The 20,078-nt window shown below is 34.5% G+C and overlaps 1 protein-coding gene across 1 annotated transcript; it reads right to left on the minus strand.

Annotated features, from left to right (window-relative positions):
- Positions 1-1,961: 1,961 nt before the first annotated feature.
- Positions 1,962-11,930, minus strand: LOC109050654 (TNF receptor-associated factor 1-like). The gene is made up of 8 exons (XM_042761810.1): positions 11,690-11,930; positions 10,023-10,184; positions 9,246-9,305; positions 9,089-9,157; positions 8,173-8,595; positions 6,281-6,458; positions 3,947-4,095; positions 1,962-2,510 (listed from the first exon to the last, which is right to left on the minus strand). The coding sequence occupies exons 1-8, from the start codon at positions 11,831-11,833 to the stop codon at positions 2,292-2,294; spliced, it is 1,404 nt and encodes a 467-aa protein (XP_042617744.1). The 5' UTR covers positions 11,834-11,930; the 3' UTR covers positions 1,962-2,291.
- Positions 11,931-20,078: the final 8,148 nt, after the last annotated feature.

Genomic DNA, 20,078 nt, shown 5'->3' on the forward strand with positions numbered 1-20,078 from the left:
CTCGAGGAGGGGCTACAGAAGCACTGCTCCAATGACAAAAAGACAGTAAATGCTTTGATAGTACAACGTGACAGGGGAAAAGACTGCAGTGCAAGTCAGAGATGAAAGCAGAGAACTGACAATATACACCAGATGCATCCATACATAGATATAAAGATAGCAATTACAGAATAAAGTTATTAAACTTTCATTTAGCTATTAGATTATTCTGTTATATGTGTAGGTTACTGTAGAACAATAAGTAGCCTATAGATAGACTGATTGATAGATATTAAAATTATATACAGAAGCTATAGCCTATAAATATATAGTTAGTTATGTAAATTAGATAGATATTAAATTATAGTTATATAAACTTTATGGCAGATTGATTTTGTTAATGTTATTCTTGGAAGTTATAAAAAGTGTAAGTGATGAGTGGATATGAGAGATGTGTCAGAGAGAGTGAGCTGTCAGCATATAATGTCTTCAGCAAAGGTTTGCTGACAGTGCATCTGTCACAATGCAGTTACATTTTTAACACATAATGGGTCATACTTGCTGGCATAACAGTAATATTCTTAGGTTTCTGTGAAATTTGGACATTGTGACAAGGTCATGGCAGGCTGACTAAATAAAATAGTTTATGTCGCATACCAAAACTAACCTATACACTGGGGGCTACGAATTCCTCATGACTAAGAGTATTTAGTTATTTGATTCAGGGTGTTGGTTTTTACATATTGTAAAATGTGACCATTTCAACTGTGAGAAACCACCTGTTCTTTTCTCATCTCTCATTCTGCCTGTTCTTTTCTCATCTCTCAGTTTTGATTTTAGAACATTTGATTGTGTTTAAGGCAGGAGGGATAAGTAGAGTTTCTCAAGTATATGTTATTACTTTCAGGACTTTTTAAAACTGCGTATTATTATTTTATTTTTTTTGCACACATTCCTGTAAGTGTTAACTTAAAGGTAACGTGTTGTACAACGCAAAATATTGCCACAGCTACAAAATTTACACTTTTTATTAATAAAAAGTTATGTTAATTAAGTTATGAGGTGATTTTGCACAGTAGCTAGTATGCATATAATGCGTTGGTTCAGCAAAATTTCCATTGTGTATATAAAAGGAAATAAAAGTTCACATGCAAAAATTGTGGTAAGCATTGGACGCTCTGTGAAAAAAAATATGAAACTTTCTTAGTGAAAATACATATATCAAATCATGCTAAATATAAATGAATGTACCCACTTGATCTTTTCATGTGCTAATCTGATATAAGGATCTACTGTATGCTGCAAAATTTTGACTGATTTTTCAATGCACAAAATAAATGAAAATACAATAATCAGAAAGATGAAACAAATCCATCAAGTCATGTTCACTTTAAACTGCTTCTGGGCAAAATAATCAATAACACTCCCTGCAGTGATCAAGCCAATTCCCTGTTGTCCTCTCACATCAAAATCCACCAACATATTTGTTTAAAGTTTTGGACTGTTTTTGCTTGTAAACGGTGCTTGATCTGTGCAAATTTTTCACTGGAGAAAGCAAAGGATAGAGGACTCATATTTTAGTCAAAAGCAATGGTTTGATGGATTTGTTTCTAATAAACATGCAGCTTTTTGCTTTACGAGACATTAATTTATAGACTGGAATCATGTGGATTACTTGTGGATTATTGTGATGTTTTTATCATCTGTTTGGACTCTTTTCTGACGGCACCCATTCACTGCAGAGCAAGTCATACAATGCTAAATTTCTCCAAATCTGTTCTGTTAGGGTTAGGAATAAACTGATCTACATCTTGGATGGCCTGAGGGTGAGTACATATTTGGCTGAACAATTTCTTTAAATGAAAATCATAAATGCAAATAATATTGATTGTTTTTTAAAGAGATAAATCACAAATCATCATTTATCTGCAATGCTGAGACATGTATTAAGCAGATAAACTATGCTATGAGGAAACACAAAACAAGGTAGTAAACACATTTATTATTACATAGAAAATATGAAAACTGTCAGAATGATGTCAAAATCCAAAAGAGTTCATTCCATAATAAATAAAACAGATATATATCCAAAATAACACAAGAAAAAAATCAGTGTTTAAAACATTAAGAGCCAGGTGTCAATCTAAAAATATTACTTTATTCATGTACCCAAAGAACCAAAATGCAACCGAGACAAAACTCTTCAATTGTTCAGTTCATAAATATTTCTGGGTTTGTTTCTTTGCACTCCATATTCATTTTGTCCAGATCCTGAATTATCCAGTTATGCTCCCTTAGGAATCCTTCATGGTTCAGGAGGAGGTGTCCACCACACACTTGATATAGATGGTGTCATCCTTGCAGTAGGCGTGCTTAGGCGACCTCAATTTCCACAGAGGGAAGAACAGGGGGCACCCGCTGGCCACATTCATCTCTGAGATGGGCCGGTGGAAAGATGCAGAGGAGAGGTCGGGACGGAAAGCGTCGATGACGTGCTCCCTCTGGTTCTGATCTATGAGAAAGAACGTGACCTGCCAGGTACGTGCAGGAGATGTCAGCAGAAGGTCATGGAAAATGCTGATGACACATTATTGAGGAACCAGTGCTGCATTCATTACCACAGAAGCCACTATTAAAGGGGTCATATCATACATTTATTATTTAATTTTTGTCCTGAGGTGCACTTAGTACGTTTCTTGCACCATAAACAGCTGTAATTTAGTTTTTCATGACCATTTTACACTCTCTCTAACACTTTGAATGTGTTACTTTTTGCTGTACTGTTGTTAATAATTCTACATGCTTATTTCAATGCGAAACTTAGAGTTTATAATGTGTTTAAAGCGCTTAACCTTCAATAGCAGAATCAGTAAGCAATCTACACTAATATGTGCCACTCAAACATTATTTCTGATAACTGTATTTTTATTTATTTTGTGCATTGAAAAGTCAGTCAAACTATAGCTTTTTTCTTTAATTTGGCTCAAAACGTATTACCATCTATAAACCAGACATTTGTTTTTCTTTAATCTATAAACCTGGACCCTTTTTTCACAATTTTTATTTATTATTGTACTAAACATGGAGATGGTAATGCCCTTCAGTGTTCCCTACTGAGTGCTCACTTCAAGTGTTAGGCATTCTTGACTAGAACATAATGATTCTCATTTTACAATGATAATCACTGCAAGACAGAAGCAGGACAATTCAACATGTGAACAGCATTTTAAGCAATTTGTTTTTTGGCCTGTGGCTGTTATTTTTATTTTATTTTTGTTATTTCTATACCATTATAGTATTTAGTAATATTATGAATTAACTTGTATTTTTTATTTTTTATTTTTTATTCAAATTTTGGTTTAAGTCTTTTTAATATATTTTTCAATGATCTATTTAGCTTATCAATTTTTATTTACTTTTAATCATTTAATACTTTATATACTATAATACTTTATAATACTTTATTACTGTTAGTTGTTAAGGCAACATTTAAAATTTTCATTTCTTTTTTAAGTTTATGTTTTTCCATCTATTTATATTTATTTTTATATTTATTTTAGATATTTATATATTTCATTTGAACTTTTTTCAACTGAATTTCAGTTTTAGTTAATAATGTGGCCTTAATTACACAATATAGGTTTTCGAAGAAAATCTTCGAAAGTAATGCAGCCATCAGTTGAATTTGTATTCATTCTTGTAAACTCAGAATGCAAATTCAAACAATCTGAACAAATCGTCTTGCTGGACTGGGAAGGACATTTTGAGTTTATCATTTACGTTTGAGTTCAACATTTAAAATATAATTTCATAATACATCAGTTTTTTTTTTATTTCAAAAGAATTTGATTCCTTATAATGACTCCTTTAATGTATGAATTCAGCATGTAAGCATTAGTAGACAACACAGAAGTGCATAAAATGATTGATCGGTTCACTGATTGACAGCTTGATTATAGTGTTTTACCTTATATCTGAATGGCCATGAGAGAATGGGGTCATATTCTCCTTTCATTATAACAAAGAAAAGAGAGATGTGCGTTCCCTTTCCAGCCCCATCTCCATTCAAGTAGAGCCGCATGCACACTTTAAATCCATACCTGGCGGTGTAGAAAGCTGAAAAACAAAATGCATTGTCATTTTTATGTGAAGCTTGATGGGCTTTAGTTAAAACTCTTAAAAAAAGCAGCAGATAACCAGAGAGCTTCTTTCATCTCGAAAATCAAATGCAAGGCTTCCTTTTGCTGACTGCTGTATTGGAAGAACAGTTATTCTGATACCCTGTTTCAAAAATGATGTGAAAGAAAACAAGTCAATGAAATTACCTTCAACTGTTCTCTTTCAGTCTTTCTCTTTCTCGGTCTTGCTGTCTATTATGGTTGTGTTCACGCAGACACATGACTACCGGGCAAACAATTCCATTTCAGTCTTTGTAACAGCTGCACATTTGCTTTTTTCATTTTCCCTTTCGCTGGTACCAACTCATTTTTTAGAACCGGTCTTATGAATGAGCATCGATTCTACTTCAATATACGACAACAACTAACATTCATTCAGCACAGCTCTCCTGATGAGTCCAGTCCAATGCATTAAAGTATTCAGTGCTGGCAAAATTGTTTTTGCTTCAGCACAAAAGTGAGAAGTGATTGTCAATAATATATTGATTACGTCAACTGAAACTGCAAATGGAACAAGCTTAAAAAAATAAGGCTCAGGGGACCGAGATTTTTCTGAATCACAAGGCAGATGTAGACCTGTTTCCCACACAAACTATCATATGATTTAGAATATAATACACAGATCATATGTACAGCCCTTAGTCACCATCTACCTTCATTACATGTAACACAACTAGTATAGCCCTAAACAAATGATTCATTTAAACCGGTTCTTTTTACTGAACCAAAAACACACACAGACACCAGTCCTATGAGCCAGTTCTTTTAATGAATCACTTAAGAACACTCACTCACTTGTTTAATGAACTCACTGAATCCATTAGAGTGTCTATTGAATCAATATAAAATCAGCATTGTCTTTTAGTGTTGGAATATTTTAATAAGACAGATAGATTATATATATTTGAAAGAAACCTTCTGTCTTGATATAGGCAGACAGACAGACAGACAGACAGATAGACAGATAGACAGATAGACAGACAGATAGATAGATAGATAGATAGATAGATAGATAGATAGATAGATAGATAGATAGATAGGTAATTTTTTATAAATAACGAAACCTGGATGATTAATGTACACACACACACACACACACACACACACACACACACACACATACACAAGTATGTTTGTTTCAGGGGTTGAACGACTTCAGATTTTTTAAAGTCCACATTTATGTGATGAAAGTCATGTCAATGTCAACAAGTGATGACATCATTAATGAACAATTAAGCCTGAACCCTTGAGCTGAGACTCGAACACCTTGTTCACAGCTATGGCATATGACACAGTACTGCCCACACGGCTGCTGCTCCTATAATGACTGTCTGTAGCCTGTGTGTGTGTGTTACAATGAAGCAGCTCAATAGATTAGAACAGCCATTCGCTTACCTGTACAATAAGCAGTTTAAAACATGCATTCTCTCATTCAATTTTGAGCATCCAGGTGGTATAATCACCTTGTGGAGCGCTTTCAGAGAATGCATTTATTTGTCATTTTAAACGGAAAATTTTTGAAACTGAGCTTAAATGTAGACTTTAAAGTTTTCTTTTCCTGTCGAACCTTATATAGGACCAGCAACTAGTCAGCATCAGGCTTAAAGAGTCATGGCAGAGCATTAAAGTCAACTAGTCTGTGCAACCCCTAGTGTCTATGTATATATATATGTATATATATATATATATATATATATATATATATATATATATATATATATATATATATATATATATATATATATATACAATGTTATCAGTCTAGAATCTATCCATCTTATCTATCGTATTTTTATAGCACACCAAAACTATAAATATCAGAAACATAAAAGAAACTTTCTATCTTGGTATGTTACAAACATTATATATATATATATATATATAATACTCTGCCATCATTTACCTTCATGGCATTCTAGACCTATATGACTGACTTTCTTCTTTCCAGATTCAAGTTGAAGAAAGAAGAAATTCTAGTTAAGAGAGTTAAAGAAGAAAGTCAGTCATACAGGTCTAGAATGGCATGAGGGTAAATGATGACAGAATGTTTTTTTTAGATATTCTCCCTTTTTTAGATAACTCTCCCTTTCAGAGCAGTACAGGAGAGATATCTGCTTTGGTACCTGGCGAGTACTGACTGATCTTTTGGCCATTGGCAGCCTCTCTCAGGCTCTGGCTGACATCACACAACCGCCAGAGAAAGGTGCCATCATATGAGACGTCCTGCAGGGCGCTGATACACTGCTCCAATGAAGTGATGTGAATGTCTTTCCTGACCAGTCTCTGCTGCTGTTCTGCTACCTAGAATGTGATGGAAAAACATTATAATGGATGAATCACACAAAGGTACAGATTTGCTCACTGCAAAAGCACAATATTAATGTATCATAATGGACTTTCAGAGTTGGTTAAGGTCAGCAGCCTTGTGTGAGACACTTCGAAATACAGAAAAACAACAAGATGGTGGCATCCTATCAGACACATCCTTTTTATCCCCTTTTTTTTCAACAGCACTTGAAGAACTCTCACACAAATCTATTTTCTACCACTCATTCCCTTCTCATCCTTACTTCTACTTATCTCTTCATTTTCAGCATTTCAGGAGTGTCATCTCAGCTCCCACATGTTAAATAACCCCTCCAGGTCGAGCATCAGAACACAGCCGTAATTATTTGTTATCACCTCCCAGTGTTAAAATGAGCACAGGGACAAATAAATTAGCATTTCAGACCTCCCCAATAGAATACCTTTGTTAGTTTTATGTGAGTCCTTATTTAAAGCATGAATTATGCAACCCAACGGCTACAAATAAAAACACATCTCAGGTAACAAGTGTTCTGCAGAGATTTCTATATAGCATTTCAGCTCTTTTGTAACACAAACACATTCATTAGCTCCAACCATATTGCAGATTCACAGCGTGAGATCGATGCCTAGTTAACTGCAGGACACATCAAAGTAATGAAATCTGTTCTTACTATTTACACACAGTGGAAAGCAAGTGCTTTGTTTTTGATAATCTAGGATGGAAATAATGTGATATCAGGGTTGTGCACTGTTCAGAACGGCATTTAATTCCTGACATTTGAAAGGAGGCAGCAGGATGCACAATTTCAATTTGATTTCAGTTTAGATATAATTAAAAATAAATTAAATTCATATACCTACTGTTAAGTGTAGTTTTTAATAATACTAGTCATCTTCAGTAGGAATTAACCATAACCTTGTTATCATACAACATGCAAGGTATTTCAAGAAACATTAGATGAAATTAATTATGTTTAATTGATGTTTGTAAGGCCACAATTTGCATTTGATTTATATTCATTTTATTTAATAATTTAACCTTATACTATATTTCATTATCAATTCATTCACATTTTGAATATTGGAGACAATGTGATGGATTTATGGATATTTTGTGGTGCTGTATTAAATATTGTGAATTATTTAGATAATGTTAAACTTAGAAATACATTATTGTATACATTATTTTTTAAATGTAATTATTTACATTTTGTTGTCAAACTTGTGTTTGACTGCAATTCTGTAAATATTTCTTCCTGTTTTTCCAATTCAATTCACATTCCAAACATTTCATTAAAAGCCAATTCCATTATAAATTTTTATGTATGTATGAACAAAACATTCTCACAAATCTATTAGTTTAAGACCATCACCAAATTATTTCAAAATAAATTCTAGAAGGAATCAGAATATATATATATTTCTAAACCATCCTGACAAGGTGTGTAACTGCACTACAATTCTAATGTTCAAACTGGTGGACATGATTGACAGAATTAACAGATAATTTGCATGTGAGCATCAGCTATGTAATTTTACCATCCTTTCAGTCTCTAAAAGTTCCCTAGATATTGAAAATCTGCTAGCCTCTAAAAAAAAAAAACTCATAATAATGGCATTTTATAACTGACCACTGTTTACAAAACCATTTCATTCCATTTAAAGTTGAAATTCCTATACCATTAGTGTCATGAAACAGACGTTTTACCTTGGTTTCCAAGTGCTGAATGAGCTGCTGACTGTTGTAATTGTCCCTCTCCAGCGCGACCACACTGATCTGTGTCTTTTCCACCTCTCGGTTCAAAGCTGAGATGATGTTCTCCATAACCTGCACCCTCTGCTGTAGGATGTCCAGTTGCTGGCCTACAGCAAGTTCAGCCTGATCGTCGTGGAGACTGAGGGCCTTATCACTCACATCTGGGTCTCCTCTGTCGGTCTCAATCTCACCCTCACTCTGAGAAGTGAGGGAAGCACCACACTGTCCAGGCTGAAGAAGATCAGGGCTTTCATGGTGGCCTTGCTCAGGTGGGGAATTCAGGATACGCTGAAGAGCCCTGGTCACATCCAAGAGAAGCTGTAGATGGCCAACATGGCTGCAGGATTCATGTTCTTTTAATCTGTCTGTATTGCCCTGAAATAAAATGTTGCAGCAAAACTGTATCATTCAGTTATAAAAGATTTACTTGTTTTTTAGAGAATTTATTTATTTATTTGGTTACACCACTGACAAATTTTGTTTATTTTTAAGCAAAAATCTAACTTAATAAAAAAAAAAGTATGATTATTATAATAAAGTATAATACAGGGGTTTTCGAACTTTTTTAATTCTATGAATTTGCGAAAATAATATTCCCTTTAAATTTAGAACATATCTTTTTTCTGCAAAATATTAGTTTTCTCTAGCTACTATTAGAACATTACAGAAACAGTTTAAGCTCAATTTAAATGTATTTGTAAGTACTTTGCACATTAAATAAATATTGTTTCAAAGAATGTGTGTGTGTGGCATACAACCCAAATGAACATTTATAAAAAAAAAAAAAGTTTTTTTTTTTTTTTTTTTATAAAACTATATAATAAATCATGATTAGCATACAAACAGGCACTGTTGTTAAAAGACCAACCTTGAAAGAACAACCAACTTCTGAGAAAATGCATGGCTCTTTCTTTTTTGAGCTGCTTGGGTGATTATTCTATAAAGGAAACGCAGAAACACACTTTAGAATTGTTCTTGTTTGTACATCCACTTTCAAGGTAATACACCAACATCAGCTCTTCTACCTTTTGCCGTTTATCAGTCTTTGTCGTCTTCTTGTCGCCTGAATTGGGACATACATGCTTCTGTAAAAAAAAAAACAAAAAGAAATGTCACTTTCACTAACCACAGTGATGAAAGTTTTGCTTCAATAAATTTGTGCTGCAAACTTTTCAAAACATCTCATTCAGACTTTTTCATCTTAATTTGAGGCGAGAAACACATTGCATTTGAAGATATCTCAACTAATGTGTTGTGTTTGAAGTTTGAAGTTTAAATTCACTGGATTTCTGCTTTTTTCCCCCTTCCTTTTATTCCTCTAATCCATGTCCCGGAGTGTAGGTCCCGATGGGTGAACCGGAAAAGAAAGTAATATGGGACAGCAGTAAACACTTGAGACTCCATCTGTGGCTTAAAACCGAGCCATGGGGCTTCAAGCAAGGGCACGCTGACCCAGAACTACTCTATAGCAACAATGAAAGTGACTGAATATCTTGCACTATGGGCCTATTCGCACAATATCACCCATGTATCATACAAGTATATATCATTTCATTTTGCACAAATATTTTGCTATTTGTACATTGGTTTTTTAGAAATATTCTATATAATTGTTTTCCAGTAAAATATCCAAACATACTTTCCCTGAGAAGCAAAATATGTGTATGTCTTCTTTTCTTGAAAATATCTTGAATTAGGTTTATTTTTGTATATAGGTTTATTTTAAAATACAAAAATACTGATTAGGAAAATCATTTTTTTGTAGCGTATACAGTCTCTAAAGTGTCATTTTCTAACCTTACCTGGAGTTCTCTTGGGGTCAGGACACCTGCACAAGAGGGACATGAGGTCTTGTTGTTGGGACAACCACTGTCCAGATGTGTAGCCAATGACTTCCTCTGCACCATTATGCCACAGCCAATGTTGCAAGGGATCAGGGCATATTCACACTGACTCTGGTGGTCCTGTTGAATGAGCAATTGAGCAATTAATCTAAATCTGTATGCATTTTTTTTCTGTGGAAAACAAAAAGATTTTTGTCATCCAAGAATCTTCATGCAGTTGTTTTGCATACAGGGACAATTCATAATGACTATCCAAAAATGCCTATTCAAAAAAAAAAAGAAAAAGAAAAAAGAAAAACACCATGCCTGTTCAACTTTAGGTAATATTTTTGTCTGTTCCTTACATAGATTTATTGTTTTTCTTATTAGGTTATTGTTAAACTTATTAAGTTATTTTTATACTTTAGTAATGGTGTTTAGAGCTTGGTGGTAACTATAATCTGTCATTGCATGAAAAAAAAGCTGTGTGAAGATTCTTCAAAACATCTGTTTTCTAGTGCAAAAAAAAAAAAAAAAAAAAAAAAAACCAGCACACAGATCTGAAACAACATAAGGGTGAGTAAGTAATGACAGATTTGTTATTTTCGTGTGAACTTCTCCAGTAAGCAAGTATGATTACTACAAATTACATAATGCTATACTTCATTTCTATACACTTAACCTCTAAAACTTATTATGCTTTTGATAATATAGTTTCCATTGAAAAACATAAAATCTAAAGCCCAACCTACATGTTTCTATTCTAACAGGGAAGCTTGTGAATAATACGATATTCTCAGAATCTCTTGAGTAAAGAAAGAAGGTAAAAACACAAAAGACTTCCATTAGGCAGCCATGAGGGTCAAAGTCATAGAAAATTTTACTTGACAAAACACTGACCTCTAAAAGTTGTACAAGAGGCTTTTCAAATCCTAAAGTATGAGTTTGTTACTGCTCTATCAGACTCTATCAGGATTGATTCACTACACTGGACAGCATCTGCACAACAGCTCCATGATTAATGCCTTAATGGCTGGTTCATGTTATGAAATGACCACAAAGCTACCATGCTAGGATTCCCGTAAAATAGCATCTTGTGGTTGTAACCAAGTATGACTGCCTGCCATGAAATGCAGCTATTTTTTAATGAGTTCCTGTGATTTAACAATGTGACAACAGAAAAGCCACGGTTGCTAATGTGATCGATACAAGCCCCATAATCCACATTGATTTTGACTCAGTCAAAATCAAAGTGTAAAAGAAATTTGAGAGCATTACAGTGTTCTCAATAGCTTTATAGGTTTTAAATGAATGTGTAGCAGCCCGTGAACAGCCCTGATCTCTGGTCTTACATATATTAGCTCAATGTTCTAATCTAAACTACAGCAGAAACCGTTAAGACTTTATCTGATGGCTCGGGAAATGGCTCACATCCATAACCTGTGAAGCTCAAAAAAAAGCATTTCCCATGCTATAAATAAATACAACAAAGTTTAGATTAAAATTTGACTTGTTGATTAATGTGTTTATATTTTGTTTGGTTAATTAATGTTAAGTTCATTTAAGTTACTTTATAGTTGATTAATAATTAGATTATTATGATTAATTTTAGTATAGTAAATAACTGAATTTCTATAGAAAAGTACCTCAAAGTTCTTCAGGGTGCTTCTCCAGGGGCAGCCTTGGTTGGCACAGTGAACTTTCAGATCCAAAATTTCCTTATTAATAGCCGCGTCATTGAAGAACTGGGGTTTAAACAAGAGGGGAAATAGTGATAACTTTCCAAACATGAGTCATAACGCTTCCACTGTCTAAAACAGACCTTTGACGGGCCCTTATAAGAAATGTGAATGTGAAGACGCCTCTTTCGGCATCACATATTTTATCAACAAACAGACAGAAAGAAGAAAGGAAGGATGGATTTTGTTTTCTTTGTTTGGTGTAGGTTCAGTAATGTAATTTTATTCACTGGGATCCTCTTCTTTACATTTTGTGCACACAAGGTCCTTGTTGTTTCTGTATGAAATAGTGAAATAAAAGCATTCATTAATAATATTTTCTCACTTTATTATAAACTAGCAAACGTTTATATATAGCCTATATATATATATATATATATATTATATATATATATATATATATATATATATATATATATATATATAGCATATATATATATAGCATCTCTCTATCTTTTTTATTTTTCATGTGGTATTTCTATATTTAGTATTTAATTATCTATTCATTGCACAGTGATTATAAGCCACAAAAATTATATTAGCATACAATTACTGCCAAAACCGAAAATAAAACCATGCCAACCATAACTGCGGCTGTTCTACTTGAACGCTTCTCTTACCTGACCAGCCAGTTGACGCACGCGAGGCAGTAGCGGTGACCGCACACTGTTTGACGCGCTTTATTCAAGACATTATTACAGTTGCTGCACAAGTACTTCTCCTTCGGGACCTCATCGCAGATGCTCTGAGGGAAACCCGACGGGTACTCGTTCTCACCCGGTGTGGACGAAACCCCGTTTAAGGACGGGTCTGAAACAGCTGATCCAGCAGCCATTGAAGTTTTAGATGAGCTGTCTGTACCAACAGCACTTTATGACGAACATATTGATATGCTTATTACTTTTTGCGTAAAATATACCCACGGTAGAAAAACACCACGGGGTTCCCCGGAAATGTTTTGCGCTGTTTTCACGCCCACTTATCACGGATTTTGATCATAATAGTTGGAAAAAGTTTACAAAATAATAAGAGACAGACAAAAGCTGTAAAGTGTTTGTTAAATGATAAGTGAACGCGATAGAAACGCGTTGCGGCTGTGTCTTCAGACCTAGTACGCGTACTAAAAGAAAAAGCAGAAGTGCTGTCTAGGTAAGCGGCTCACTATCTTGACCCTGCCTACAAAAGAAGTTACCTCCAGGTTTTTTTTTATTAAACTGAACTGTTTTTCAGCTGAACAAAAACCTGTCGGATTCGAAATGACACAAAAACCGATCAATGAATCTGATTTCCTGTAACTTCAACGGTGCCATTTAGGAGCCCCAACGATGCCCAAAAGTGTTGTCTAGGTAGAAAGCTCACTAGGTGTTGAGCTACAGCCTCGCAGTCTTTCAGCCTCTCTCTCTCTCTCTCTCTCTCTCTCTCTCTCTCTCTCTCTCTCTCTCTCTCTCTCTCTCTCTCTCTCTCGCTTTCTCAGAATTTGGCCGTCATATCCGCAACACGGAAAGTCCCAGTTTGAAAAACTACCTGCGGTTCCAATGTGGTGGACACGTTACGCGACTGTTTGTATTTTTTTTGCTCACCCGTCTCTGTTAATCATTAAAGTGGTGCATCTGACACGTCATAAACTACGGAACCGTAAAGAGAGAGAGAGAAACATGTATTATGCTATTACTTCAAAGTGACAGTTCCTTAGATATTTAAATACTCTTCATCCTGTTTTGATTATCATGTTTGACCTTGGCCTTATTTCGTGTAGCCTACTGTAGCTATATAAATGATAGGTAATAATAAAGTATTATTATTAATAATATTGATATTTGCTTATAATAAATATGTATGTTTATGTGTATGTATATATATCTGTATTTTGTTGTCTCTATGGACCTATGTGTCTTGAATAAAAGTAGATTTTTTAACAACAGATATTTATTGAATAACAGTAAATTTTTTACAAATATATTGATCCGTGTATTATCATTATTTTTATACTGCCCTATTAAATAAAATGTTCATTTCAGTTTGTAAAATTAAGCAATTCTTATTGAGATTTTGACCAAAATGTGGTTCTTCTGGTGGTGAATAACACAGAAACCATGCAGTGAGACACTTCATTTTTCATCATGTTTTGAATCTTTGACATTCACATTTGGAATATTTGACTACATAATTGTCCTAATGACTTAATGTTTCACTTAATAAAGTGTTAGTTCACCCAAAAATGAAAATTCTGTCATTAATTACTCACCCTCATGTCGTTCCAAACTCGTAAGAGCTGCGTTTATCTTCGGAACACAAATTAAGATATTTTTGATGGAATCTGAGAGCTCTCTGACCCTCCCATAGACAGCAAGGGTACTACCACGATCAAGGTCCAGAAACATAGCAAGGAGATCAGTAAAGTAATCCATTTGACATCAAGGGTTCAACCGTAATATTATGAAGCTACAAGAATACTTTTTGTATGCAAAGAAAACAAAAATAATGACTTTATTCAACAATTCGTCTCCTCTGCATCACCCTATAGTGCCGTTTTGGAGAGTATCCACTGAATGCAAACAGCTCATACTATTCTGTTTCAGCTGCACCACACGGATACGTTGTTTTTTGTTTAGATCAAAGTGCAAACAATGTAGAAAACGTATCCATATGACACAGCTGACAGAACAGCATATGCTGTTTGCATTCAGTGGATACTCTCCAAAATGGCGCTAGGGTGACGCAGAGGAGACGAATTGGTTAAGAATTTTTTTGTTTTTTTCTTTTGCGCAAAAAGTATTCTCGTTGCTTCGTAAAATTACGGTTGACCCACTGATGTCACATGGAATACTTTACCAATGTCTTTGCTATGTTTCTGGACCTTGATCGTGGTAGTACCCTTGCTGTCAATGGGAGGGTCAGAGAGCTCTCAGATTCCATCAAAAATATCTTAATTTGTGTTCGGAAGATGAACTGAGGTTTTGAGTGTTTGTGGAAACATGAGGGTGAGTAATTATTGACAGAATTTTCATTTTTGGGTGAACTATCCCTTTAAACACCATCCACTTACCTAGAGAATATTCTATTGATCTTGTTAATCATATGAACCTCATTTCATTTCAAGAGAAAATGGAAAAACCCTCAGAAGACCCTTGCATTTGCTCACTACCCAGACAGGAATCTCCCATTTAAATAGCAAGCTAAGTCACAAAAACTTCACAGTAAGACTAGTCATTGAGCTTACGGTCACATTTCATTACTGTACAGGGGGCTCCAGAAGTTTTTTTTTCTTTTTCTTTTTCACTTAAACCTGTAAATGTCACTGCGTTGCCAAATATTCATTTCAAAATCAGCAGATAATTTCTGATAAATAGTGAATGATAGTCTGTGAAACATTATGAGATGATACATATAAATCTTAAACTGAGTCAGATCAGAAGGACAGCTGATTAGATGGTAAGAGAGTGAGGGAAAGAGAGCAAGGGAGATAATTTTTGCTAAAGAGGGCAGTCAGGGGGGTTTCACTATCTGGTTAAAGGGATTAATGACTTGGGTAAAACTATTCACCTCTACAAGGGACATTCTTCACCTCAAATCAATTACTCTGTAATAGGAGAGCAGGGCTATGCTGGCCTGTTTTTCATTAAACAGCAATCACATGAGGGACCAGTGCATCAAAATGACTGCAGCAGGTGGCTGGTGAGGGGCCCGAGAGGTTCTGTGAAAAAAGAAGATGTTTGTACCCTCATGAATCACTGTGAGAAGATGCAATTCAATAATACAGAAACCTCATGATGCAAAAGCTTAAAATGCGATGGGCCTTATTGATCGGGCTGGTCGGGAGGCCCCAAATGGCATCTAGTGTGATGAAAACAGAGAGGCGAAGTATCGGGAAGCATCTTCTGTAAATCTGTCTGGGTGGAAGACAAGTATGGGTGTAAGGATATTGGGGGATGGAGATAAGGAGCCAGATGTGTTTATGACTTGCTGAGTGTTGAATATCTGAAGCGTTCCATCAGCATGCCTCTCGCTTCTGATGCATCCCTCCCTTGGTTTTGGTCCTGAGTTCTGCTGAGTAGATGCACATCATTCTAACACTTCCTGAAACACAGATAATGCAACTGTGTTCTTGGAAGAACCTGCAGAGTCATTCTCTTTCACCAAAAGAGATAATACATGAATGATTCTTACAAAAAAAAAAAAAGAAAAAAAAAAAGTGAATGTGAATGTGAGTACCATACTGAAAGAGGGAAGTGCTTCAAGGCTAAATTTATTTTATAAAAATATATGAAAAACAGTAATACTGTGAAATATTATTACCATTTAAATGTTTTCAAATTTGATAATAATAAGAACTATTTTTAATAATTGAACACCAATAATAACTGAGCAGCAAATCAGCATATTAGAATGATTTATGAAGGACCATATGACACTAAAGATTAGACTAATGATGCAGAAAATTCAGTTTTGCATCACAGGAATTAATTACATTTTTGAAATATATTATGATATAAAACTTATTTTAAAATATTATAGTATTTTTCAATTTTAACTGTATTTTTGTTCAGATAAATGCATCTTTGATCAGATGAAAAATGAACTGAAAGAGTAAAACAAACCTTTGCATATTGGATTTTTTTTGTGCTGTTGCAATGGAGTTTTTACCGTTATTATTTTACAAGATGTATTGGCAGATGTTTTTCCGTTTTAATAGAATTTGGTGTGAAATGTCCCTTTTGCAGAGCTAGTAACCTTTTCAAAAGTTATTGTTCTATTACTAAGGGACTTTCCGTTAATAGTGTTAGGAGGGTGAACTAAATAATACACAGTAACAGTGGTGTTATTTCCTAGGTGTCACAATTTTAATAAATATAATTTTAAATAACTGAATAATCAACAATGACTTGGAATATCAACTCAATGAATACGGGCAAAATTACTTTTTTTTTTTATTATTATTATTATTTTAATTGTTGAATACAATCAAAAGTCCAATATATGTAAATACAAATTCCCAAAAATAGACAGGTTATTTTTATTTATTTATTTATGTATGTATGTATGTTATTTCTGTTCTTTTTTACACTATCTGGTGGTTACTTTTCATGCTAGGTTAATTTTATGTTACATAATAGCCACACATCAAGCACATCTAATACAAACACTAATGCTCTAAAGTAATGGAACACAAAATTCATGAAATGTGCCTTAAACAATGCAAACTCCTAAAAAGCTGTCCGAGTTGTTTCACTTCCAGTCTTATAATATTTCAGGATTTATGAAGTTATGTTAGGAAATAAAAAAGTTAAAAAAGCAGGCTGCTGTCATCTTTTATGAAAATGAATGTTGCATTTTTGCTGGATATTAACCATTTTCCTTTCCATACTCTAGGAGAATCACAGAAAAAGGCAAAATGTCTCCATTCCTCCATTTAATGTCATATATTTTCACAACATTCTTGAAACATCCATCACTTGAGAGCCTCATTATTCCATCTAGGCCTGAGACTGTCACATTTCCAAATATTTAAAAGCAAAGCAAACGTGACAGTTGCAATATTTACATAAAAAAGCTTTACCTATGGATCTATTCTTGGCCTACCTAGTCAATTACCAGCTAATGAGCTAACCTCCGCTGACATTCACTCCCAAACTGCTAAGGTGGAATTAGTCTACTTCTGTCAGAGAAAATGCCCCAGTCACACTATAAGAGAGTATGTTAGAAACTGTGGATGTTTATTAAATGTCACTCTGAACATTAAACACATTTTAATGATCAACGAAAAATACTGCTAATACAAGACCTAAAAATGGAACATGAGTCCATCGTAATTTCCAAAATGTAGCGGAGCATACCAAATGTTAACAGTGTACATAAATCTGCGTTCACTTTCATAGCTGGCCAGAAGGATGTGTTTGTAGGTTTGGGGATGTTAGGGAGGGCAGGATGTGAAGAGAAAAGAAAACGTCCTCTTGTCATCCCGGGGAGTTGTTTTACTGCAAGACATGCTCAATTTCACGGTTAAATTATTTACATGGATGACTGGCAAGCGCCGTCAGCAGACAGGTGTAGTTTGAGAGGCCATCGGCAGGGGTTCCTGAGTTCCAAGAAGTTCACAGAAAGCGACTGCATGGGGCCATGAACTGAGAATCTGTCATTTCAAAAAAGCAGTACCTGTCGCACGTTCTCTCCTTTGGCGCAACAAACCCATCTCAGTCCACATCTAATATTTATCAGTTTCATACCTGAAAAGAACAACATTTCTTTTAAAATACCTGTGGAGAGCAAGAAAAACATGGTTCGGATGAGGTGAGGTGTATTTTATTGGCGTCACTGGATCACTAAAAAACCCTCCTACAGTTTCCAGAGAGAATTGACTGTGAAACTCAATCTGCATTGAGGTGTTCATCTTAAACAGTTTCACATCACAGAAACACCTGTGGTTTTCTTTATTGAGCGAGAATGTGTCACAAACTTGATCAAAACGCATCAGTTTGGTTGGGCTGTGACAGCTGTTTGCTCTGTTGTAGTTTTGAGCTCCTCTGATGGTGGTGAATTGGTTTTCAGTAGGGGCTGGCACTGAAATATACTCTGTAAATTAGCCACTGAAACATTGATGAATAATAAAGCAGGTTGATATTGAAATGCTTTGCATTTTTAAAATTCTCTGAGGGATTAGTTATCCTTTGATTAATAAAACTTTTTTTTTTTAAATTCCTTCCAGTATAGATACAAAACTGATTGTAAGACATTTTGAAACCGAAATGGCTATTTTGATGTTGCTGTTTAAAGTGCAGACAGGATAATCAATGCACACATTAAATATAAAGCTACAAATGAAGTTATGAAGATGATTTTCACATTCTAAACACTGGGTCAGTTAACATGGATATTGCAGGATAAATGGCAATCGTGTACATATAAAACAGCAGGTTGACAAGTTCAAAACTGTTATCAAAACTAACAGAAAGACACATAAAACACATGTAAGTGGGTAAAAGGACATTGCAAGTTGATTGTGTGGAAAGGTAACATGTTCATTGTCAGTGCCATAAATTAAATGAAAGAAAGAAATTAGTGAGTCAAGTCTGCATATGAAAAAAGCAAACAAATACAAACAGATAGAGAAGCATTAAGAATAGTTTACCCCAAAATCAGTAACATCAGTTATACACACCCTCATGATTTTATAAAACAGTTCAGTCTCGTCAGTACAATCATACTGAGTAACTTTTTACTCAGTTTTACTCAAGACTGCATTGCCAGAGACTTTAGTTTTGCATCATCAATGAAAATAGATTCAAAGTCAGAACAGAACCGTTACACTTTTCTGGGCAACAAACATTAGGTGGTGTTTCTTTCTGAATGATTCATTATTTTAAACCCATAAGTAAATGATTCAGAAATTTGCTCATAAAGAGTCATTTTTCGTTGCTGAATTCATCAGCATATTTATGAACAAATCAGGTGAGTAAATGATTCAATGATTCACTCATAAAGATAAAAAGTATTTTATCACTACCTACTGGTCTAACAATAACGTACAAAAAGAGTCACTGAAGAATCTCACACACACACACACACACACACACACACACACACACACACACACACACACACACACACATCCTCGTCTGGATAAACTATCCTTGTAGAGACTCCCTATAGGCGTAATGATTTTTAAAATGAACAAACTGTAATTTCTATCACCCTTCACCTAAACCTACCCCTCACAGAAAACTTTCAGCATTTTTACAATCTCAAAAACAAAAGAGAATAAAAGAAAATAAAAGAAAATAAAACTCATTCTGTATGATTTATAAGCTTTTGTACCCATGGTGACAAGTCCCCATGAGTTGATATGTATTCAGGTTTAAGTCCCCACCAGTATAGAAACACACACACACACACACACACACACACACACACACACACACACACACACACACACACACACAGAGACAGTATATATATATACACACACACAGTTTTTGACATTGATTTCACACTTTTAAGAGCCTCCAATTCAAGGATTGGCAAAACACTTGTTACACTTTTATAAAATATTACCTAAATGCAATTTAAATCTTGACACCTTGCATTTTAGGGTAAACTATTACTTTAAGCAAAAGATTTTGAGAACTTCACAGTTTAAAGGAAACAAATGGCATTAAATTAATACATGATCATATACTGGTGGCAAAATAAAGAGCTACTAAATAAGCTACTGAAATGATTGGCAGGATGATGTGACAATTAGAACAGAAGGGTCAGTCTGTTCACAACAACAACAACAACAACAAGCAGTTCAACTCAA

Source organism: Cyprinus carpio, chromosome A8 (genome assembly GCF_018340385.1).
Source record: "Cyprinus carpio isolate SPL01 chromosome A8, ASM1834038v1, whole genome shotgun sequence".
In the NCBI taxonomy this organism is placed as follows: Eukaryota; Metazoa; Chordata; class Actinopteri; order Cypriniformes; family Cyprinidae; genus Cyprinus; species Cyprinus carpio.

Excerpts from the sequence above, each read along its gene's own strand:
- LOC109050654 (XM_042761810.1), bottom strand. The coding sequence starts at position 11,833 with ATGTTTGGAAAGTTATCACTATTTCCCCTCTTGTTTAAACCCCAGTTC. Across the intron at positions 6,459-8,172 it reads TTCAGCACTTGGAAACCAAG|GTAGCAGAACAGCAGCAGAG; the intron begins GTAAAACGTCTG and ends ATCACATTCTAG. Across the intron at positions 4,096-6,280 it reads GATCAGTCAGTACTCGCCAG|CTTTCTACACCGCCAGGTAT; the intron begins GTACCAAAGCAG and ends TTTGTTTTTCAG.